Consider the following 25345-nt stretch of genomic DNA (forward strand, 5'->3'; position numbering starts at 1 on the left):
AAATAATGTTATAAATTACAAAATAAGAACCCTACTACAAAATACTGTTACCTCTTTTTTTCAAAATAAACACATTATCATATAAAGTGAAAAATTATCACTAAGTTTCCCCACACACACATTTTGCTAGAAGGTGAATATGAACATGAAATCTCTGTGTTATTTAACCCTAACAGAAGTATATGTTTATAACATAACCCAATTTGCAAAAATCCTGTCACTATCTAGAACCTGAAATGCTACCAATGCTTTTTATATATTTTTTAAATTCTGAAACTATTTTTAATAAGAAGAATTCAGAGCCTGGTTTGATGCATAGAAACAGAACTATCAACTTTATTTTATATTTGGAAGTAAATATGACAAAAATAACAATTAATTTTTGTACTAAAATGCTCCATCAGGTTTAGATGACTGGGACAGTCTCCTCTGCTCTGAATGGTTCACATTCTTCTTAGTGGGAAAATAATGCTATTGGAGAAAAGCAAAGTAGAGTTAAACAACTTGATAGGACTAATATACATACATCATGCTTTGTTAGAAAAGGAAATGATTGCAACAAAGTTCTCAAACTCTATATATTCAATGCTATGTTTAACTCACGTATTTTCAGTTTGTCAGTGTACCATCTCATATTACTGTGAGGCATAAAAATAAAACACACTGTGGCAAATACAATGACAATTTCTGAATTGTCGTTGGTGTGAACTTCCATGCCCCAGTAAATGGCCCACAGAAATTGTTTTGTTATTCTATTTATAATGTCATATATGTGTGTCTATGTTTGCATACATATGCACATGTATGTATTAAATTTATACAAATCAGTAATATATAGACATGTAGGATTATTATATATACTTACATATAACCTTACATATATATATATGTATTTATATATATATTTTATATATACCTTGTATAAGGATTTTGTTTTTTCTTAGATTAATCACATTTCCTGTTCACCTAATCCAAACTTATTTTACAGCTTGGTGAACTGAAGCTCAGGAAAGTTAAGGTAATTGCTCAAGCTCTCACTGTATGTAATGGCAAAACTGAGACTAAAACCAGAGTCTCCTGACACTAAGGTCAATTGTCTGTTATTCTATTCCTCTGCATCTCTGTAACTGAGGCTAGAAATTAACAACTTAAATTTGAGTAATGCATTACAATTTTCAAAGCATTTTCATATTTGTTATATTGTTTAAGCTACACAAAAATTTCTGCTGATGGTATCAAGTTGTTGAAAGGTTAACTTGTCCACTAATTAATGGCCTGAGTCTCCTGACCATCCCCTCACCAAATCCTATACTCTGTTCCCGAAAATGTACCTCTTTTCTCACCAGCCATTTTATTCTTAGTTGGCTCTTCATACTGATTATGGAAGGAGGAAACCCAGGCCAAGCCTAGGGAATCTGTAAGCCTGAGGGTCAGGTAGTCCCTGGTGTATGATTCTGGGATCCCCTCTCTCGAATTATTTAAGTTTAGCGAACTGGTAGCTGACATTAACAGCTAGGATCCAGGATTTGACTGTAGTCTGTCAGATTCCCGAAGCTACCCTCCTTCCCCTGGATATTTGTCATGGTCAACGCGTATGGGGGAACTACAGCCATTATTATTTAGCAAGGGTATCTTTCATGGAGCCTAAAAGTCAGAGCTGGCATTCCACTATTTCTTCTGAAGGGTTAAACCATATATACCAAATAATGTGGTACCCAAACAACTTGACACATTTCTTGTACACCTTCCTAGCATCCAAATATCTCAATTAGTGATAAAACAATTAGTTTTAGAAACTAATACTTCTGTGGTCCAAGCATTTATGTGGTAAAAAAAATATATATATAACTGAACTAAGATGGTGGTAACAAGAATCAAATATTAAATACTTAAATCTTATATCCTACTGTTAATTACCTTTGGTCTCTTGCTCTTTATCATCACCTGCACCTTCCTCCTCTTCTGCTGTCCCTGACATTTCAGCATCCCTCTTCATTTTCATTTTTTGTTTCTTCATATCCTTTAAAATTCTGCTGACTCTCCTTCGTAAAGGATTGGCCCATTTGCTGTAATATTCCAAGTTCAAAGTGAAGCCTTACTTTTCAACAGTGATAGAACAATAACAATTATGGGTTATAAAAAAGTGATGGGTCATAAAGAAAAGGCTATTTACTCATATAACTCATTACACAGTCCCACCTGATTGTTTAACTTACCATATTTAGCAAATCTGATAGAAAATATTGCATTTGGCTCATTCATATTTATCATTATAACCATCACTATCAATTTACATAGTGTCATTCTGATCACTTGATCCTCCACAATAGGAATGCTGTCCTAACTCCCCTTTGCTGATATCAATGTTACTCACCCTTCAAGATATTTGCCTAAAAAACCTTCCCTTGGGACGCCTGGGTGGCTCAGCAGTTACACGCGTCTGCCTTCAACTGAGGGTGTGATTCTGGAGTACTGGGATTGGGTCCCACATCAGGCTCCCTCCATGGAGCCTGCTTCTCCCTTTGCCCTATGTCTCTGCTTCTCTCTTTCTGTGTCTCTCATGAATAAATAAATAAAATCTTAAAAAAAAAAGAAAACCTTCCCTTTACTCCTAGCCTATAGGGATTCTTCCATCCTATTAATTTCAAAACTAAATGGTAATAGTTCACATTATTAGATTATCATCTACTATTTTAGAAGCTTGCACTTTGACTATTGCTATCATCTAGTATTCAATATTGTACTTCCTTGTACTTGCATGAATAGTCAGGGTTGTGGGTGCCTGAGAGCCTATCACAGGCTAATAACTTGGCCAGGTGCTTTACATACTTTACATACCTTATCTCACTTAATCCTCATAACAATCCTATAAGATGGATATTGTATTTCCTGTTCAGCAAATTATTAAGCTGGGGCTTGGAGAAGAAAGATAACTCACACAAGGTCACACAGAAGTAGTAAACGGAGATGCTAGCATTTGAACCAAGGTCTGTTTGGCTCTAAAACACAGCCTCTTTCCATTAGACCACACTGCAGTATTAGTGAATGATGACTAATAACAAGTATGACAGACTTTCCACACGCCAAGGCCTGTATATAAGCCATGATCTTACTTAAACTTCATGATGACTTGATGTGGCAGGTTCTATCATGTCCATTTTTCAGATGGGAAAACTGAGGCACCAGGGAGGAGAAAGTAAGTTGCCTAAGGTCACCAGACTATTCAGTAGTGGTGCCAGGTTTTAAATACACACCTGCCTAAATCTAAAGAGCAATCTCTCACTAACTATGCAAACCTGTCCCTTTCCCCCCTCAGAGTTTGGAAAAAATCTTCAGGCTAGAGCCTTACCTTGTAACTTTATATATCTCACAGAACCTGGTACCCAATGAGGGTTAAGGAAATGTTAATTGATATTTATGTTTATAGGAGCTTTCACTTTCTTTTTAAAAAGATTTTGTTAAAATCTTTTTATTTTTTTATTTTTATTTTTCATTTATTTATGATAGTCACACAGAGAGAGAGAGAGAGGCAGAGACATAGGCAGAGGGAGAAGCAGGCTCCATGCACCGGGAGCCTGATGTGGGATTCGATCCCGGGTCTCCAGGATCGCGCCCTGGGCCAAAGGCAGGCGCTAAACCACTGCGCCACCCAGGGATCCCAAAATCTTTTTAAAATAATCTCTATACCCACTGTGGGGCTCGAACTTATAACCCCAAGATCAAGAGTTGCATGCTCTATCGAATAAGCTAGCCAGGTGCTCCAAGATCTTTCACTTTCCAAAGATTTAAGCACAAGCCAAGAAGCAAAACTAGAGATGCTCAAAGCTAATGCTCAAAGAAACCCAAAAGAGAAAGAAAGATTTCCATATGATATTATGAAGAGGTAATGACAAATACATAGTCTTATCCTCAGCTCAAAACTAGATAGTATACAGAAGAGGACACCTGGATCCTGACAGTGTTACTTAGCTATACAGAGCAACCAGGTTCTTAGCATGTAGGGCCCAGAGACTTAAAAGCCTGCCTTTGAAAAGATGACTTTGAAGATAATACTCACTTTTCTCCCCTCAAACTGCATTACGGAGTTGTCACTGAGCTCTACTAGGTAAGACAAATATGGAGCAAATAAATACTTTTTCTTCGATTAATCATAAAAATGTCTCCAGGCATAAATGAAATAGTTGGTGAAGGCCAAAAATATATTTATGATTTACCTATGGCCTCTTTATGTTGTAGTGCTATTAACTTCAGTCTCAAAAGAATAACTGAAACAACTACATAGTTCTCAGTCTCTTGGGGCCAAATGTGTTTCAGAATGTCCAATATTTTGGGTTTTAGAAAGGTAATATATATGATATACTGAATATTACATGATACTCCCATAAGGTCTGGGGAAACATCTCATGATCAAACACATTAATTTTCTACAACAAAATATATAAAGATTCACTCTAAGATTAAATAATGACTAGAAAATGTCTCAGGTCAGGTCAGCTCAGGTTTTGCTACCAAATGAGTTAGGAAAAAAGCTTTAGGTTTATAGAGCTTTTTGAACTTCAGAATTTTAGATAAGAAATTGGGAACTTTTGCTTTTTTCTAATGTGACTTCACTATATTTTATTTCATGTAATTAAAATGTTTTCTTTATACATAGATTTTATTTTTAATTTAATGGAATACATTTCATCTTAATTGACAAAGAAAATGCAACATGGCCTTATTATTTTGAAACGCACTGCACTAGTTTAGATTGCAGAGAACTAGGACTTAGGTTCAGACTTATTTATTATTGAGATCCAATGTTAGATATTCTATCCATTATCTAATGAGAATGCTCATTCTCATTAGGGAGAAAGTAGGGGTGAAATGATTTGTCCAGAGTCCTAGAGGTTATTTTCTTCTTTTTATGTAAAATGTCATATTGTGACCAGCATATTCACACTTGAAATATATAGGTCAGGGGCAGCCCTGGTGGCTCAGCGGTTTAGCGCCGCCTTCAGCCTGGGGTGTGATCCTGGAGACCTGGGATCAAGTCCCAAGTCGGGTTCCCTGCATGAAGCCTGCTTCTTCCTCTGCCTGTGCCTCTCTCTCTCTGTGTGTCTCTCATTAATAAATAAATAAAATCTTTAAAAAAAAAGAAATATATAGGTCAACTTATATCATATTCATTCACTAACACATTTGCTCATTTATGAAATAAACACCATTCTAAACACTAGAGACATGAAGATGAACGATATATGGATCCTGCCCCCAAGAAGCTTAAGATTTAGAAGGGAAGACAGATATTTATAAGCTGATAATTATATACATTGAGATAATCAAACAGAGGTAAGCAGAGATTGGTAGGAGACAAATAGGAAGAAGTCTGGCTGAAGCAGTCTAGGCCAGAGGTTTGGGGTAAGCTTCCTAGAGGAGGTCATGTCTAAGCTGAGATCTGCATCCAGAATGGAGTGAGCCAGATAAAGAAGGGTAGAGATAGGAAGATGTATAAAAGCATTTCAATCAGTGGGTGGTACACTGTATGAAAAGACCAGAGTGGCAAAGAAGTATATTGTTTGTAAACATCAAGTAGAGTGTGGGGTTGAAAACAGTAATTGGCTCACTGGTAATTTCTTGTGATACAGATCTATACAGTTTTGAGATTTTTTTTTTTCTCTAAGAATTCCCAGGAACTTATAGATCTAGGAGCAGACAAGTGATGTGGATTCAATTTCAATGAAACAAAGGAGCTAGAAAAAAATGGATTTACGTATCAGACAACAGGATCCAGAGGCTGGATAGAAAAACCATATAATATTAAAAGACAAAAGATAGAGGAAAACAGAGTTAAAGAGCCTAGAGGTCCCAATAAGAACAGGCGTAGCAAGACTAAAAGAAAGAAAAAACCTAGAGGATAAAGCACCTATGGTCAAAGAGTAGTTTCAGATTTGAAAGTTTAAGATTTCAGAGACTCAGAGGTTTAATTTTTTATGAATTACAAGATTCAGGATATGGGCATGAAAGTGGGTGGCCAATACAGAATACAAGAGAGATTCCTCAGAATTAGTAAATCAGGGAACCCTGAAGCTATGGGCCTAGGTGGCTTCTAACATTGAAAGTGAGGCTGCCCAGGTTGATGATCAGATGAAGAATGTAATACCTAGCAAGTGCCCAGACCAAAGTAAGAACTCGATAAATATTTGCAGAAAGAATGAATGTATAATGTATAATGTATAAATGATTGAACTAGAGAGTCTAGTGTAGTTCCACATGGCTAGGTACCAGATTCATTTTGGGTGCTTCAGAAAATACACATTTCAGGTCCAAATCCCAGGCTTACTAAACCAGAATCTCTCGAGTGTATCCTGGGAATCTGTATTATTATATATTTTATATATAATATATATATATATATTATATATTCCAGACTAGAGCATCATAGACACTGGTCTAGTAGGTTGATTTTTCCATATTTCTTAAAAAACTGTAATTAATATAAATTCTTTAAGACAGTTAAAGAACATAACATCAATCTTATAGATAAAAAACTTTTCAATGTAATTTATCATTTGCAACATAGAAAAGATAGAAAATCCACTAAAATGGCTGACTAGATTATTTCAATCATTATTTACTGAGTTCCCTACCACATGTTCTAGAGACCTGTGGTTCTCAAATGTGAGTGTACATGAGAATGACTTGCTGGAAAGGATACAGTCAACAAAACTAAAAGACAACCCACAGAATGGGAGATATTTGCAAATGACGTATCAGATAAAGGGCTAGTTTCCAAGATCTATAAAGAACTTATTAAACTCAACAGCAAAGAAACAATCCAATCATGAAATGGGCAAAAGATGTGAACAGAAATATCACAAAGGAAGACATAGACATGGCCAACAAGCACATGAGAAAATGCTCCGCATCACTTGCCATCAGGGAAATACAAATCAAAACCACAATGAGATACCACCTCACACCAGTGAGAATGGGGAAAATTAACAAGGCAGGAAACCACAAATGTCGGAGAGGATGTGGAGAAAAGGGAACCCTCCTGCACTGTTGGTGGGAATGTGCACTCTGGAAAACTGTGTGGAGGTTCCTCAAAGAGTTAAAAATAGATCTGCCCTATCACCCAGCAATTGCACTGCTGGGGATTTACCCCTAAGATACAGATGCAATGAAACGCTGGGACACCTGCACCCTGATGTTTATAGCAGCAATGTCCACCATAGCCAAACTGTGAAAGGAGCCTCGGTGTCCATCGAAAGATGAATGGATAAAACGATGTGGTTTATGTATACAATGGAATATTCCTCAGCCATTAGAAACGACAAATACCCAGCATTTGCTTCGATGTAGATGGAACTGGAGGGTATTATGCTGAGTGAAATAAGTCAATCAGAGAAGGACAAACATTATATGGTCTCACTCATTTGGGGAATATAAAAAATAGTGAAAGGGAATAAAGGGGAAAGGAGAAAAAATAAGTGGGAAATATCAGAAAGGGAGACAGAACATGAAAGACTCCTAACTCTAGGAAACAAACTAAGGGTGGTGGAAGGGGAGGTGGGCGGGGGGTGGGGATGACTGGGTGACTGGCACTGAGGGGGGCACTTGACAGGATGAGCACTGGGTGTTATTCTATATGTTGACAAATTGAACACCAATAAAAAAATAAATTTATTTTTAAAAAAAGAGAAAATGACTTGCTGGGCTTGTTAAAACACAAATTGTTGGGCTTTAACCCTCAGGCCCCTGATTCAGTAGGTCTGGGGTAGGGCTAGAGAACATGTATTTCTGACGTGCTCCCAGGAGATGATGATGATACTAGTGCAGGGACCCCATTTGGGAAATCACAGATCAACACTCAAAGAAGTACAAAGCTTGGCAACTTGTCCTCACAGAAATTACAATTCAGCCAGAGAAAGAAAACTAGTAACATAAGACAAAGGATAATTATGAGTTATACTATGTGGCTAAAAACACAAATGTAGAGAGAGGCTCCAAGAAAAGAGAAAACATTGGGATCTGGAGCAGTTGCAGAACACTTCATGGACGAATCGGGGCAGTTGTAATATTAAGGTAAGAGAGAATTCAAATTAGTGAAGAGGATGAAGAACAATCACAAAATTTGGGAGCCACATGGGCAAAACAATAGAGGCAAGAATAAAGCCGGGGGTATGCCAAGAAAAGTAAAGATACTTCCCTAGACGGAACACAAGGTACATGGAGAGTTCTAAGAAATGTCATTGGAGTTACAAAATGAATCTAATATAGATAACTTTGAAAGCCACAGCCTTTTGAGTGGACTTGAAGCAACAAGATGCCATTGTATTTTTATCTACATTTCTTTTCTTCCTATTTTCTATAGTAGAAAAAGAAACTCAGAATATAGTTTGTAATCCTTGCTCTATCATTATGTAACTTTGAGCAAGAGACCAAACCTTCCTGCATCTCTGTTTTGAAGGTCATATAAGACAAAGTATGTGAAAACTTTACATAAACTGGAAAAGGTCGAATAAGCTAATTGTTTTTACCTGTACCTTTTTAATGGAGTGTGACTTTTTACCTTGGGTATTTGTATATATCCCTTATTAGACTATGTGTCCCTTGAGAACAGAGCATGCTCTGAATCACCTTTTTGTCCTTCACATTACCTAACACAAGATCTGGAATCCAGATATTCTTGGATACATTAGAAGTTCTTGAAAAATATAATGAAATGAAATAATACTATCTTTGGAAGATTAATCTGGCAGGATATTATAGGATGTATTGGAAGGAACATAGATTAGGAATCCAGGTATATGCCCAAACTTACATGGCAAGCATTCTAACCAACTCTCCCCTTCTTAAGCCATATATTCCTATTAAAGTGCCAAGAACCTTCCCCAGTACTCAACTCCTAGCCATCTTCCAAATCTCACTTGTAGTCCCATCCTAGTTATTATAGTCTCTCTTGTATAAACTCTAAGGATTAAATACCTCATTCCAATGCCCTCTGCAGTTCTCAATCCTTTCTTTGCCTTTAGATGCTAGCTAGCCTTGTGTTATGGGACTGAATGATTATATCCCTGAAACTCATATATTTAAGCCCTAGCTTCCAATGCAGTTATATTTGCAGATTGGGGGCTCTAAGGAAATAATTAAGTTTAAATGAGGTAATAAGGGTGGAGCCTCAATCAGTAAAATGAATGCTACTATAAAAAAACCTAACTTTTCAGTTGTTTATTTTTAAAATATTTTATTTATTTGAGAGAGAAAGAGAAAGAGCTTGAGCAGGGGGACAGGGCAGAATGTGAAGGAAAAGCAGACTCCCTGCTGAGCAGGGAGCTGGACCCAGTTTCCTGAGGTCATGATCTGAGCCAAAGTCAGATGCTTAACTGACTGAGCCACCCAGGTGCCCCAATTTTTCAGTTTTTTAAACTAAGAACTAGAAAATCTGCTTTCTTCTTCTCCCTCTTCTCCCATGCATTAAGGAAAGGCCATGTGAGTACACAGTGAGAAGATGTCCATCTGCAGGAAGAGAGCTCTCACCAGAAACCAAATCAGCTGGCATCATGATCATGGACTTCTAGCTTGCAGAACTGTGAGAAACTAAATGTCTATTGTTGAAGTCCCCTTGTCTCTGGTATTTTGCTATGGCAGCCCTAGAAGACTAATACACCTTGGTTCCTTTTTGCTCCTTTCCTGAAACCACTTACCAAGGACAGAAGTTGACAGCATACAAGACATGGACCAAGTTGTAACAATAAACTTGAGAAGAGGCAAATTTCAGACTCATTCCAAAGGAAACCAAAAAGTGACAAGTGGACTAAGAGAGTAGATTACACATTGAAAATAAAGGAAAGTAAATAGTCACAGATGACTCCAAGGTTTCTGGCCTGGGAGACTAAAGAAATCACTGACAAAAATGGACAGGTATCAAGGAGAGATGATTTGAGAGAAAAAAAGATAAATTCAGTTTTCTGCATGATGCATTTAAGATGCTAACAGAACAAATAATTCACAAGGGCAATTGGAAATATGGAAGAGGTAGAGGTAAGGATTTCAGGATTCATTTTTTTAAAGATTTATTTATTTATTTGAGAGTAGGGGGTGGGGGAGCAAACTCCCTGCTGAGCAGGGAGCCCAATACCAGGCTTGATCCTAGGAACCTGGGATTAGGACCTGAGTCAAAGGCAGTTGACTCAACAACCCCAGTTGAGGAAACAAAGAAAAGCAAACTGAGATGGATCAGAATGGTAAGGGGAACAATGAAATCCAAGGAAGGAAAGTTTCAAGAAGGAAGCAGTCAGCAGTGTACTGTGCGACAAAAAGGTCAAGTTGGATGGGAACTGAGAAAAGGCCACTGCATTTTGCAATGAGGTTATTAGTTACTTGGCAACAAAATGTTCTTTTTAATAGTACCTACTATTCCAGAATTCTCTAAAATGTTGCCCTTGGAGTCCTTGCAATGGGAACACCTCAGACATATAATCCCCATATAATGAGATTCTCTTATTATTTCAGTAACTAAATTACCTTGAACATGGTCCAAGAAGAACAGGCTTTATGTGAGTTTCAAATCTATAGTGACTCATGTTAGAGCAGGGCTCCAGTTTGCTCACATTCTCATCTGATCATATTTTATCAAAGTTCTCAGAGACTAGCCATACTTTTAAAATTTATAGACTTTATTTCCTTTCTCTGAATTCATATGTATATAATCCTAAGAACTTCAAACCTTTCAGCAGTTGGCTAATTACTGCATAAAGCTTTTCAAAATAACATTACTAATTATATTGTACAGTATAATGAAACACACAAACATGGGGATTTGAAAATGTAAATGCCTATTTTTAAAATTCAATGGGTGATGATTTTTAGGCAATTTTTGACACATTTATTCCCAATTCTTTACCTCCTATTCTAAGAAACTAAGTGGTATTAAGACTATCTGCATAATGAAAACCACATTATAATACAGAGAATCACGCAGCAGGATTTGTCTAAATGTAGAAATTTTCAGTAACAGCCATCTGGCAAGTAGCAATATTGAAAGTGTATGGGGGATGTGCTATTTACATCATCTGTGTATCAGATGATCTACAATCTTAAAAAAAAACAGGGCTTTTTATTAGTTGAAAGAAAACATAGTTTTGTCATTTGCAGACTGAGTTCTGAATTTTTTCTTAATTCAAAGTTGCAAATTCAATCTGATAGGAAGAAAAAAAAAACAAGAAAATGCACTCCATCTGAGTTTAATAGGCATGGTATTGTTTGAATTTTCCACCTTACCAAAGCTATGTACATACTCAAGCATCATATGACTATATAATACACAGATGTTTAACTAGCCTATGCATAGAGATTAAACTTTATCTAAAAACAGATAAAAATTAGAAAATGAATTTGGCACTTGAGACTTCTATTATTGGTACTTTATTACTGTAATGGGAACAATTCAGCCAACCCTCTTCTCCTCTCTCCCACTAGAGCCCCCCTCCTCTGCTTCCTTTTGTCCTCATCCACCTGATCTTTTCCTTCCTTCATCTCTATATAAGTCTTAAGCCTGCCAGTGACACTTAAACCTAATGAGGCTTCTGATATCTATTAATGAGAATAAAAATAGATCTTACATAACCTTGAAGATGTAATGAATTTCAAAACTCATCTTATATGCAAGTTTAATAAGGCTATTAGTAGCAAATTCTTAGAAAGCTTTTCACTAATGCTCTCTGCTCCCTTTTGCAGATGCGCAACCAGCTCAAGCTGGCTTGAGTTCTCAGTGTACCTGGTTTGTACCACTCTTGAACTCAAGTTAAGTAGAAGTGAGCTAGAGATTCCATTATAGATTACTCCAGGGGCAAAGTTCAGTCACCACTGCTTACAAATGACAAGCAGTTAAGGGGTTTTTAATGAGGAGGCTCCATCTGGACTTAACGAATTCTGTGGGAGCCTCCTCCAACCTAAATCTTGACCTCCCTTCAAAACTTAGCTCAAATAGCACCTCTACCATGGAGCCCACTCTGTCTTTTCCCACTCATCTTGATCCCCACTGCTTCAGAACTTTGACAAGGTACTGCCATTACTCTTTTAGTCCTTAATTATATTCCATCTTATATTGTTATTTAACATGTCATGCTTGGGACTTATTTTAAGGTAGATTTAAGCTCCTTAAAAGAGGGGCCTATGTCTTAGACATTTCTGTATCCTTCCCTAGCACAAGCAGTGACTGAATATGTCAACTGTGGAAAGCACGAATTAGGCACCAAAAGAATAAAATACAGTTGGTTCTGGAAAGTGCTTATCCTCTTCCCCTAAACTGCTTTCATTTCTCCCACCTGCTCATATTACTTCTCGTTTTTACTCCCTCCAACTCTTGCTAGTTGTTAGGTCCTAAAGCAATCTGTAAATAAAACTTACTCTCCAAATTTCAGGAGTTGAGGAATGTCAAAACATCACTTATTTTGGCTTCCAACTAAAGGCCGAGATGGGAGAGGTACAACATCTGAAGGTATGTATATTTAATGCATAGGACAGGATCCAACCAGAGGAGGAGCTTAAGAGTACCTTCCAATGCCTCAAGAGTTCTTCCAACAAATAGGCCCAGATCATGTTACTGCAGATCTGCTTTTGGCTTTTAGCCCTTCTGATTTAGACAAACAACTGTGTTTGGCTACTTTCTTTTCTCTTTAAAACCACTACATATTGATTTTACTGCTGCATCTATTTCCCTTTTATGTGGTTATTTATTTTACCTACTGTAATATTTTATCTATCTCTTTATTGTTTGAAATGAAGACTAGCAAGTGAGTTAAGGAGATACTTCTGAAGGGATATCTTAAGCCAAAAAGGCAGGGGGTGCTGGTTAGCAGGCTTTGGTTTTCATTTAAGCTCCTTGTTTGGCATCAAGGATAGGATCTTTATCTAACACAATTTTTCCCATTGCCTCTAAAATCAGCTTACCAGGAAAAGCTTGACAATGCCCCATCCACGCTCAAACATTCATTGTTCCTGGATATTAAGCTAAGCAGAAAACTGCTAATAAGCACATACTCTGTGGTTGCAACAAACAACCCAGGATGTCTGAAGAAACATACCACTCTTACCCAAAATTGTAAAATAAATTTAAAAAACAAACAAATGAATAAATGATAGTAAACCAAAATTTTTAGTGTTCAATAAATATACTATTCACATTGTTCAACTCTCTCAAGTAGTTTATACTATGTAGAAAGAAGAAAATACATTCTTATCAAGGAATAATTCTTTGAATTTCATTTTAAAGAAAAATCCAATGTCCCTGAATTTTCCCATTAAACTCCTGGACAGAGACACAATAGAGGGGCCATAATAAAATTATTATACCAGGCCTATTATACAAGACACTGTAAATCTCATGGTATAATCCTAACTACTATTTTCTAGCAAATATTATTTAATTTTTATTCATGGGTTATCTTTTATCTGAAATCAAACTTTACAGAGGAAGGGTCAAAAACTCTACTTCTATTTTCAATCATCTGTAGAAAGAAAATGAGAGAGGCCTAGGGATTACACATTCAATATAGGAAACTAAGTGAAAAGTGAGAGAACTGACTTGTCAGATAGCAAACTGGAGGAGTTGAAAGGCTGTGACTCCACTGTGTCTTCAAAATGGCTTAGTAGCTTAAGTGTCCACCTTTGGCTCAGGTCATAATTCCAGGGTCCAGAGATCAAGCCCCACGTTGAGCTCCCTGCTTAGCATGGAGGCTGCTGCTTCTTCTCCCTCTGCTATCCCCCCCTGACTATACTCTCTGGCTCTATCTCTGTGTCAAATAAATAAATAAAACTCTTTATAAAAAAAGGAAAGAAAGAAAGGGTAAGTAGAGGACAATCCCTTTGCAATAAAATGGTCTAAGAAAATGATTTAAATTATGAGAAAGTTTAAGTTATTGTAAGACTGACTTCCAGGCTAGCCAATGCCATCTACTATACTTTATTCATTCAACCATTCATTTATTCAACAAAAATATATAAGCACCTTAATATATGAGGTAACCTACTATGGACTGAAAATACAGTGATGAATATGACACATTCACCAAACTCCAGGAAAAGGTGGAAAAAAGAAAAAAGACTTAATGATCTTTATGGAAAAATGGTAACTTGTGTGTAGTGTCAATCTTCCAGTGAAATCTAAACAATTTTTGGTATCTCCAATACCACTTTCTCATTAACTCAAATAAAAACATAAAAGATACTTAATCTTCAACAGGTACCTTTTCTTTTCTTTTTAAGTTTTATCCATTCATTTGAGAGAGAGAGAGACAGAGAGAGAGAGAGAGAGAGAGAATGCACATATGCATGCATGAGCAAGGGTGGGGTGGAGGGCAGTGAGGGACAAATGGAGAGAAGCGGATTCCTGACGGAGCATAGAGCATCAGATGGGGCTTAGGGCTCCATCTCATGACCCTGAGATCACGACCTGAGCCAAAGTGAAGAGTTGGGACAACCAGCTGAGCCACCCATGTGCCCCAGTACCTTTTCTTTACTGGAGAATTGAGGGAAATAATTACTCTCAGGGTCATGCTAGTGCCGACCCTGCACTTGCACAAACCTGAGAGTGAGTGCCTCCTTAAATTTTGTGCTCCAACTGCCTCACTCACCCCACCCTAATCCTGGTCCTGCTCTCTATCTCTATATCCACTGTTACAGAATGTAGGGAGCTATTTTTTAAAAACCTTAGAAGCACCATGCCAATAGGCCACGGGATTTTTTATAAGATGCTAAGAAGAAATCTGATACAAATTGGCTTGAAGACAGACCAAGGCTTTTAAGACCCAATTGTAGATGACCGTCTACTAGATGGAGATGACACTTCTGGGAACTCTTCTGACTTGCAGTTAATAACCACTTCCACTCACACACTCCCAGTACACTGATGTATTTTTCCTTCCAATTGTTTGATGAGGGAATTACAGACTATGCAAGAGAATGTCTAAATTTATGGAAAAATAAAATAACATGTATTTAAGAATATTATGGTAATTCTATTTGAGGCTTTTCCTAAGCTACCTTCTTTTAAACAATAGGGACCCAAACATAATCCCTGTGTTTCTAGTGCATATGAATAAATGTGTCTACACAGAAATATCCAAATACACTCAGCAATCAGCAAATAAAAGTTTATGTTTGCCTACCTCCTCCGGCAAAGAGTACAGCAATAAATGGGCAGACATCCCAGCATGATCATGCTGATCATACCAAACCCAAACATCCGGAACATCTGTGTGGGCTCTGTTGGTTTAATTATATCCTGTTACTTTTATGACTTAAGCAAGAGAAGCAAATCTGAGCTCTTTCATAAAGTCCTTATAAAAAACTATCAGTGAATAAAGCAAAATAAGGAGGTAGTCTTATATGACAGGTAAATATTTTTGCTACTCTATCAGTAGTAAGAGTTTATGAAATGTTCTTGAAATACAACTAAATACTACACTTGAAATACACGCCTCCCAAAGGAAGCCTTAACAAAATGATGCTACTGTTTTTGTTAAGAGACTATTATGACTCATACTATATATTTCTTCCTATGGCCTAAGTGTGTTTTTTTCCTTGGCCGTATGTTATACATCCTCGAGCACTCAAAGAGTGAATTAATCTATGAATAGTTAACTTGTTAAAGGAATGGCTTCTTAAATGTTTACTTCCAAATTACAAAACATTAAATCAGAAATCAAGAATCCGCAGGTGAATATGCATATTTTATTCTTTTTAACATTTTTGTTTGTTTAAGATTTTAATTAATTTATTTTAGTGGCAAGGGGAGCAGGAGAGGGACAAGCAGACTCCATGCTGACTGCAGAGCCCACTATGGGGCTTGATCTCATGACCCTGAGGTCATGACCTGAGGCGAAACCCAGAGGTGGATGTTCAACCAACTGAGCCACCTAGGTGCCTCAAGCATATTTTATTCTCATATTCATTTGGAAATGCATTTTATATGATTGGGGAATTATAATCACACTTTAATTTTTTCCTCTACAAAGACCAAATGTCTCTTCACATATAATATAAAGGCTAAACTGATGAATGAATTATAAACACCATGTGACAGTGTTGAAATTATAATACTATATTCATGATTGGATTTCAGTTTCCATTATTATTGCTAGATGTTCAATAAAGAGCTATAATTTGAATAAGGACTACATTAACCTAAAACACTGTTCTGTATGCATCCTTTTTATAGAATTTGTTGGTGTTTAATCATATCTAATATGTCCATGATGGGACCAATTGGTAATACGTCCCCACTATCCAAATGCAGGCACAAAAACAGATGGCCTAGTTCTTAAAACTTTGTAGAGAAAAAAAATCTTAAGAACCTGATTCAAAACCAATAGAACAAAGAGAAGCTAATAAACAAACCTTAACAAGGAACATTCGAGTCTACTGTTACATATTGAGAGGTTGAAGACAAGATAAATGGGAAGAATTTGGGCAGCCCAGGTAGCTCAGCGGTTTAGCGCCGCCTTCAGCCCAGGGCCTGATCCTGGGGACCTGGGATCGAGTCCCACGTCAGGCTTCCTGCATGGAGCCTGCTTCTCCCTCCGCCTGTGTCTCTGCCTCTCCCTCTCTCTCTCTCTCTCCCTCCCACGTCAGGCTTCCTGCATGGAGCCTGCTTCTCCCTCTGCCTGTGTCTCTGTCTCTCTCTCTCTCTCTGTGTGTGTCTGTGTGTGTGTCTCATGAATGAATAAAAAAATAAAATCTTAAAAAAAACTTTTTTAAAAAATGGGAAGAATTCTCCTCAAGTAGGAAGAAAAGGTAAGAAGAGAAAAATAAGTTAAGGCATGCCTGACTGGTATCTTCTCCAGACACTGAGGGTTACATCTCGAGTCTGGAATCTTTGGAATAAGAAAGAGAGTGACTAAAGCAAAAGATGAAACTAATTTTGAACTGCCAAAGTCACATCTAAGGACTAAGCAGAAACTATTCATGGATAGAGGCCTGACCACCTCTGGACTTTTACAGACAGTTTTGCTCTAGGGCTGGGAGCACACTTTTAAGTGTTAAGCTGGGAGATCCAAAAATATTTTTTTAAAAGATTTTACTTATTTATTCATGAGAGGCACAGAGAGAGAGAGAGGTAGAGACATAGGCAGAGGGGGAAGCAGGCTCTCTGCTGGGAGCCTGATATAGGTCTTGATCCTGGGACCCCAGGATCACGACCTGAGTCAAACACTCAACCACTGAGCCACCCAGGAGTCCCTGGGAGATCCAAATTTAAATTTATGCCATTGTGACCTATTTATTTGATTTTTAAAAATAGAAATATAATAAACGTAAGAGGATGAACTTACTATCCTTTAATGGGACGAAGCAGCTGAAGTTACTAGTCTCGGAGGATGAATAACAGCATTTGTATTCCAAACATTCACTCTTGTTATAATCTCGCTGCTCATTGCAAGCCTTCAGCACCTCATTCTCCTTTGGAATGCAAGCTTTTAGAAACAAAATCCAAGAAAAAGAATTCAGTATGGTTAATAAACACTTTCCTTAATTAAATAATGACTGCAAAACAGATAAACAATCAAACTGGTACAGACTAGATGATATATACAAATAGTGATGAATGCTGAAAAAATAAGAGTTAAGCTAAAAACTACCACAAAGTTATTTAACATCACACTTTCAATTCTAGATGAACTGCAGAAAATATAAATTGTTAAGAGGTCATTGGCAAGGTAGTTTTAAAAGGACTATGGATCATAAGCTGAGTAGTAGTGATACAAATCTAACACAGAAGGAGCTAAATAACAATACCAAACGTCCTTAAAACTAACACCTTGTTAAAATATCATATATATCCTCTCACTCAATTTTACTAAGCTACAGAAACTCACTGAATATGTCAACGAAAAGGAATGTAAGTAAAATTCACAGGTTACTGCTAGAGTGTAAGGTTAAGTGGATACTATCGGTTATTGATCTACTTCCTGTGAACACTTACCATATTGGCACTATAGTATTTTTTAAGTCTCTCCCTTTTGGCCTTAAGTTATGACTATCTAATTTTCAGTAGGCAAAAACTTATGGCATGAATACCAAAGTTCATGCAACTGTAATAAATTCATATATATCTGAATCTATAAGACTTGCAAGCTCATAGAGACTTGCAAGCTCAAATAGCTGTTGCTTAAAAAAAATCCTGCTTTATAAGAGAAACAAATGACAACCAAAAAGATACCAAATTTTTATTCAAAAAGAAAACTTCCACATTATGGCTTAAAGCCAGCATAGATTTAATTCAATCTCCAATACCATCAACAACTACAGACTTAGAAAAGTTAATAACTGATGTTTTATGATCACCCCAAAGAATTTTAACATCAGCAAAGAACAGTATCATGGTTACAGGCACATTTTTCTCTCTTGGTATATTTTATTATATCCTCTTTTTTAAAGATTGGCAATTCCTGAAACTAAGGTAAAATAATAGCTACTATTCACTAGGTACATATTTGGTCCAGGTTCCTCACTTTACACGTATTATTTCTAATTTTCACAAAAAAACTCTCTAAGTCGTACAATCCCCATTCTAGAAATAAAGAAATGAAGATCAAAGTAACCTGTGCAAGGCCACAAATTTAATGCATTACCAGTTGGCCTGGATATTCATTTCCCAAACATTTTAGACATGTGACACTTTGGTCTACTTTGTTGTTATATACACTTGGGCAATCTATTCTTCAATTCTGCCAGGCCCACAGTGACTTTCCTCCCCAAGTTGGATACTCATCTGGAATACCATTTTCAGTTCTAGGCACCACACACTCAGAAAAGGGTGACTATAGTCAGGCCTAGTCAGAAACGGTATGGACTTACTTTACTGCGTGTTGAATTCTTCACTATTGGCATTGCTCAAAGACCACTTTCCAGGAATGGAAATCATAGAAGAGATTTTAAATCACAGAAGAGACTGGACTGAGTGATCTCTAAGATCTCACCTAATGCTGAGCTTCTGTTGGACTTTATGCCAGATACCAAAATTAACTTTCAGACTTAAATTACTGAGACACCTGCATTCTGAAGAATAAAAAGGGTAGAATACTTTGTATCAGGTTTAAGTATATAATTTTGTCCAAAGAGAGGAGGATTGTGTAACCTCTCAAGATTCCCTGCCAGTCTGTCTCAAGGTTATCACTTTAATGCACAAGAGATAAATCTTTCATGAACAGCCTGATGACAAAACGGCAGGCTTGTGTGTGTGTGTGTGTGTGTGTGTGTGTGTGCACGTGCTTTAAGTGGGAAGAATGTTCCTTTTCAATTATACAGGGGAGGAAAAAATTGGTTAAAAATACTTCACATTTTATGAACTTATAGCTATTCTTTTCAAAGAGATAGCATGTACATTTTATAAATATTTAATCACTGTTTCTGAAAGATTTGAATCAACCTGGGTCCAATGTTTCTCTTAAAATGGAACAGTCTGATTTTGTTGGGCATCTCATACAATTGATTTTGACTCAACTTACTGCAGCAGGATGAAGGAATATTTTGGAAATGCAGATATTCTTATTTAGACTATTTTTAAAGGCGGCTGCAGTGTTTATATAATGTTATCAGAGACAATTATGGAACAGTTTGTTATCTTCATAAGCTCTAAAGCTTAAATCATCATTTGTTGTCATTTATGACCAATTTTGGCAATCACTAAACCATTTTTTTTAGTTTCACAACATACTACCCCCTCAAATTTCTTGTTTTTAAAAGATTTTATTATTTTTCAAAAACATTTATTTGTTTTAGAGAGAGAGAGTGTGTGCATGAGCAGGGGTGGGGGGGAGGGAGAGAAGCAGACTCCTTGCTGAGTGTGGAGCCCCACAAGAGGCTTGATCTCAAGACCCTGAGATCTTGACCTGAGCTGAAATCAAGAGGCAGACACTTACCCCACTGAGCCACCTAGCACCTCTATTTTTTTTTTACAGTAAATTCTATCGTCTAACATGAGGCTCAAATTTACAACTCCAAAATCAAGAGTCACATGTTCTACCAACTGAGTCAGCCAGGAAACCCTTCAAATTTCTCTTTCTTCACTCAACTTGACCGTGGCAGTTTTTAAAATTTATTTAAGGGCCTCATTTGTTTTGCTATTCTCATTTAGAGTGGGTATTATGCCTGTTTTGTACTTGACGAAACGAGTATAGAGAAATATGAAGAGATTTATGCAAGATCATAGAAGAATTAAGTGGTAGAGTCTGAAACTAAACAGTGAATATAATTCTGTGCTTATATATGTACATCAAATTTTGTTAGAATAAATTTTAATGATTTTTAATAAAAGTTTCATCTTTGTAATTCACATGTCAATTTATTTGAAGCTTCTCCTTGAAAGGGCACCACATGCTGTAGAAAATGAAACATGTTTATTTGTGGTTAATAATTCTCAGGGGTCATCATGTGCTTGATAAAAACATTATATCCAGAATCACAAAAAGATGATGTGACTTGAAACCTGAACTTTTTATCATTAAAACAGATGGCAAAACATCTGGTATATTCCGTAATATTAGAGCCACAAAATTCTCTGGTTAATGCTAAAGAAGACATTGATTTCACAGTACTGGGTGAGTGACTAAATTTCAAACAATGCCACTAAGGTAAATTGTGAAAGGTTTAGATATTTGTGAAGGAAGAGTATTTCTATAAAGAATAACAAACATTTATGGATTGTCTTAAGTCATCCTCACAATTCTTTGTGGTAAATATTTTCATTTTAAAGATGAGGACACTGAAGTTCAGAGATGTTATCCTGCCTAAGGCAAAGGGCAGAGTTAGGATTAAAACTCAGGTCTGGGGATGCCTGGGTGGCTCAGTGGTTGAGCATGTCTGCCTTCAGCTCAGGGCCTGATCCCAGGGTCCTGGGATTGAGTTCCGCATCAGGCTCCCTGCATGGACCCTGCTTCTCCCTCTGCCTATATATCTCTGCCTCTCTTTCTGTGGCTCTCATGAATAAATAAATAAAATCTTTTGAAACTCAGGTCTGTCTCACCCCCGTGCCAATGGACCACACTGCCTCCTAAACATTTAACTACTCATTTCAAAACGAGGACATTGAGAGGAAAAAAAAAATCAAAGAACTTACTTGTTGGAAGGAAAAAATTCAACAGAGTTTCCCATGCAGAATTTTTTTCCAGAGACTGTCCATCAGCATCTTCATTGCTCCACAGAATATATTCACTTGGAGACACAAAACTCAAGAACCCTTAAGAAAAAGTGAAATTATTAATCCCAACATACAAAGCATTGATCACTTTCTATGACCTTTTAATAGTAATTACCCTTTGCTTAATTATGAAAAGTCTAAGAGCTAACAGATATTATACTTAAATCTCATAATAGCTTAGGTACTATTAATAATCAGAATGTGATTCTGTTGTGAAACTGTAAAACTATTAATTTTTTAAAACTTTGTGATTAAAAAAATAATTTTAAAATGCATAAGCCATAGGCTAACACATCTCGTGCTGTAAACTGAATTATAATACTGAACTTGCCCCTCACAAACAGCATTAACACTGAGGCCCAATCAATTAACTACTTGGAAACAGTATGTATCCGAACTAAATTAGATTCCATCACAGAAACTCTTGGCATATATTGATGGTATCTTTATTTACAGACAAAAATCAAGGCCTTAGACATTGTAAAACTCTCCTTATCCTTCTTCCTTAATATTTCCAACAAACTGCTTTTAGTTTTATTTGCATCATTTCCTTTTATATCAGAGGAAAGTATATCCATTTTTGTCTCTGTAGCATGGATTTGTCTATATCATTCAATATTTTTCAACACTATCCTTAATAATTTCACAGTACTTAGGGCACCTGGGTGGCTCAACAGTTGAGCATCTGCTTTTGACTCAGGTCATGATCCCGGGGTCCTGGGATTGAGTCCCACATCAAGCTCCTCGCAAGGAGCCTCCTTCTCCCTCTGCTATGTGTCTGCCCCTCTGTCTCTCATGAATAAATAAATAAAATCTTTTTTAAAAATCCCACAGTATTCCATTATATGGCTCTAATACAACTGAGTTAACCATTCCCACATAGAAAGACATTTCAGTTATTCACAAGATGCTGATATTATGAAAAACACTGCATAGAACTCATAGATACAAAACAACGACGACAACTCATAGAAGAGACTGGTGGTTGCCAGAGGGAGGCGGTGGAGGTAGGTGAAATGGGTTAAAAACATCAAAACATACAAACTTCTAGCTACAAAATAAATAAGTCCTGGGGATGTAATGTATACTATGGTGAATATAGTTAAGAACACCATATTGCATATTTAAAGTTGCTAAGTGAGTAGATCTTAAAAGTTTTCATCAGGGCAGCCTGGGTAGCTCAGCGGTTTAGCGCCACCTTCAGCTCAGGGCGCGATCTTGGAGTCCCAGGATTGAGTCCCACATCGGGCTCCCTGCATGGAGCCTGCTGCTCCCTCTGCCTGTGCCTCTGCCTCTCTCTCTGCTTCTCATGAATAAATAAATAAAATCTTTTTTAAAAAAGTTTTCATCACAAGAAAAAAAATTCTGTAACTATGTATGACAGATGTTAACTAGAGTTATTGTGATCTTTTTGAAATATATACAAATATCTAATCATTATGTTGTATACCTGAAACTAACAATGTTATATATCAATTATACCTCAATAAAAAAAGAAGAAATAAACAACATTGTAATGATTACTACTGGAACTCTGTATTTGCAAATAGCTATGAAAAATTCCTTAAGATAAATAATTAAGGGATGGCTCTTGATTTTGGTCACACTACCCTCTAGCAAGGCTGCTCAAAGGTACACTTCTACCAGTAGTGCAGGCAAATACAAGTTACTTTGCACCCCAGACTTTTTTGTTGTTGTTTGCCAGCTTGATAGCCAAAATAATGGTATTTCTTTTGTTTTACTTTGCACCTTTAGTCATCAGGGAGCTTATATCTTTCATACATTTGTTGTATAATAGAGAACTTAAGCTTTAGTCTACCACATGTGTTACAAATATTTTTCAAGGTAGTCAGCTACCTTTATATTTTTTATGATGTTTTGGGAAGTTCAAAATTTTAGGTGTTTTATGTAATCAAATATATCAATCTCTTCTGTTACTATTTCTGCCTTTTGGGTCATGTTTAGAAAGACATTATAAATTCCAATATTTCCTTCTAACACTTTTATAGCTTCACTTTGGAAATTTAAGTCATTCATCCACTTGGAATATATTTTGAAGTAGGGATGCTTTTTTTTTTCAGTTGTCCAAATACATTACACCCACCCTTTCCTAATTATGATCTCACCATCATATTCTAAGTCATTAAACAATTATAAATCTGATTCTTGACTTTCTACTCTGTTCCATGAATCTATCTGTTCACGCACCAATACCACCAATAAATGTTATAATTTATCTTACACTGTTATATGTTTTAATAACTGACCTGGCAATCCTTTCATTAGTCTTCATTATCAAACTTTTATTCTTAACTCTGAAGAACATTTTTAGATGAAGCTTAGAATCATTTTGTCAAGTCAAAAAATCTAGCAATATTTTTATTGTAATTATGTTCACTTACTTAATATTCATTAAAAAGTATTTATTATGTGTCTCATGTGCTAAGCATAAATTCAGTTATATGTCAACTCATTTGGAGAGAAGTGATAACTGTACAAAATCTTCTCACCCAATAATAAGTTTGCTTTCTCCACTCATTCAACTCTTTTTTCTCTCTGAGTAAGGTTTATAGTTACATTCATATAGGTCCCATACCTTTCTTACTATGTTTACTCCCTTATATCATATATACTTTGCTATGCAAATATGATCTGTATTGTCACATTTTCTTACTGATTTACTATTGGTATGTAAGAAAGCTATTGATTTTGGTGTATGTATATATATTTTTAAATTTTTATTTATTCTTGAGAGACACAGAGAGCAAGGCAGAGAGAGAAGCAGGCTTCCATCCCAGGACCCCAGGATCATGACCTGAGCCAAAGGCAGACACTCAACCACTGAGCTACCCAGGTGGCCCTGGTTCATGTATATTCTGATTTACTACCTTATTTGACTCATTAGCTCTCCACTGTTCTTCACTTTCATTCCAGATCTATACAATCATATAATCACTAAATATAGATGGTGTTGTCTCCTTTCTTTCCAATACTAACAGTTCATTTCTTTTTTGTCTCACTGTATTGCTAGAACTTCTGAAACTATGGTGAAAAACAGCTATGATAATGGGCATGCTACAGTCAATCCTGACTTTAATGGGAATGCACCAGTGTTTCAGCATTAAGTATAACTTTGACTTCTGGCTTAGGGCAGACATTTTTTATTAAACTAAGGATGCATTCCTCTAGTCCTGATTTACTACAGAGTTTCTGTTGTTATTTTGTGTTACTTTTAAATCAAGAATGGAACTGGGATTTTATCAAATGCTCTTAATATTTACTGCCACAATCATACTTCCCTCTGCCTATTAACTGTTGAATATTAATATATTTCCCAATATTAAAATATTCTTACATTCTTGAAATAAAGCCCATAGTGCTAACACTGTACGTAGGATTTGTGGATCAACATTTCTAAGTGTGCCTGCAATTCCTTTTGTGCTATCTCTCTGTATGTTTTGGTGTGGGGTTTATATTTGCTTCATAAAATAATCTGGGAAGCTTCCCATCCTTTTTTTCTATACTGAAACAATTTAAACAGAACAAGAAATACATGATCCATTAAAGGTTTGGGAAAAGTCATCCATAAATAGTCTGACTGTATTTTGTAGAGAGAATAGTTCCTGAACAGCATTTCACTTCTTCATGTTTTCCTAGGAAATCAGCCACTTACAAAATAATTATTACAATGGAATCATAATAATATCCACTTATAATTTTTAAATCTCCTTTATATCAATGAAAATAACCCTTCTCATTTTAATGAGACCAATTTCCATACACATACACTTGAGTGTGTATTTTCAACCTGTAGAGTACTTTCTTATGATATGAAATGTATTACATGAATATGAACTTTATTATACATGCTAAATCAAGCTACAGGGTGTTATTCAAATGCTCAATATCTTTATTTTTTCTGTCAAGGACTAACAGATATGTATTAGAGTCTCCCACCGTGACTGTGGTTTTTGTCCATTTCTACTTGAATTTCTAAGACCATTTGTTTTATTTTAACATTATGCATAAACATTCATTCATTAAAGTTTTATCTTCACTGTATATTACACATCTTGACAATATTTAAAATAACCCATTTTGTTCTATTTGTTTTTCCTAACTCCTACTCATATATGTATTTAATGACTACTATATTCTAGGTTC

General features: G+C 36.2%; 1 protein-coding gene across 1 annotated transcript in view; it reads right to left on the reverse strand.

Annotated features, from left to right (window-relative positions):
* Window positions 1-307: 307 nt before the first annotated feature.
* The window catches only part of FMR1NB (FMR1 neighbor), a 33557-nt gene continuing 8519 nt past the window's right edge, over window positions 308-25345 (reverse strand). The window contains exons 2-6 of the mRNA XM_072815856.1: window positions 21101-21220; window positions 17316-17456; window positions 15153-15249; window positions 1918-2066; window positions 308-471 (exon numbers count right to left, since the gene is read on the reverse strand). Coding sequence (XP_072671957.1) covers window positions 455-471; window positions 1918-2066; window positions 15153-15249; window positions 17316-17456; window positions 21101-21220 — 524 coding nt within the window. The 3' untranslated portion in view covers window positions 308-454. The remainder of the gene's footprint in view (window positions 472-1917; window positions 2067-15152; window positions 15250-17315; window positions 17457-21100; window positions 21221-25345) is intronic.

Source organism: Canis lupus, chromosome X (assembly GCF_048164855.1).
Source record: "Canis lupus baileyi chromosome X, mCanLup2.hap1, whole genome shotgun sequence".
NCBI classification, from domain to species: Eukaryota; Metazoa; Chordata; class Mammalia; order Carnivora; family Canidae; genus Canis; species Canis lupus.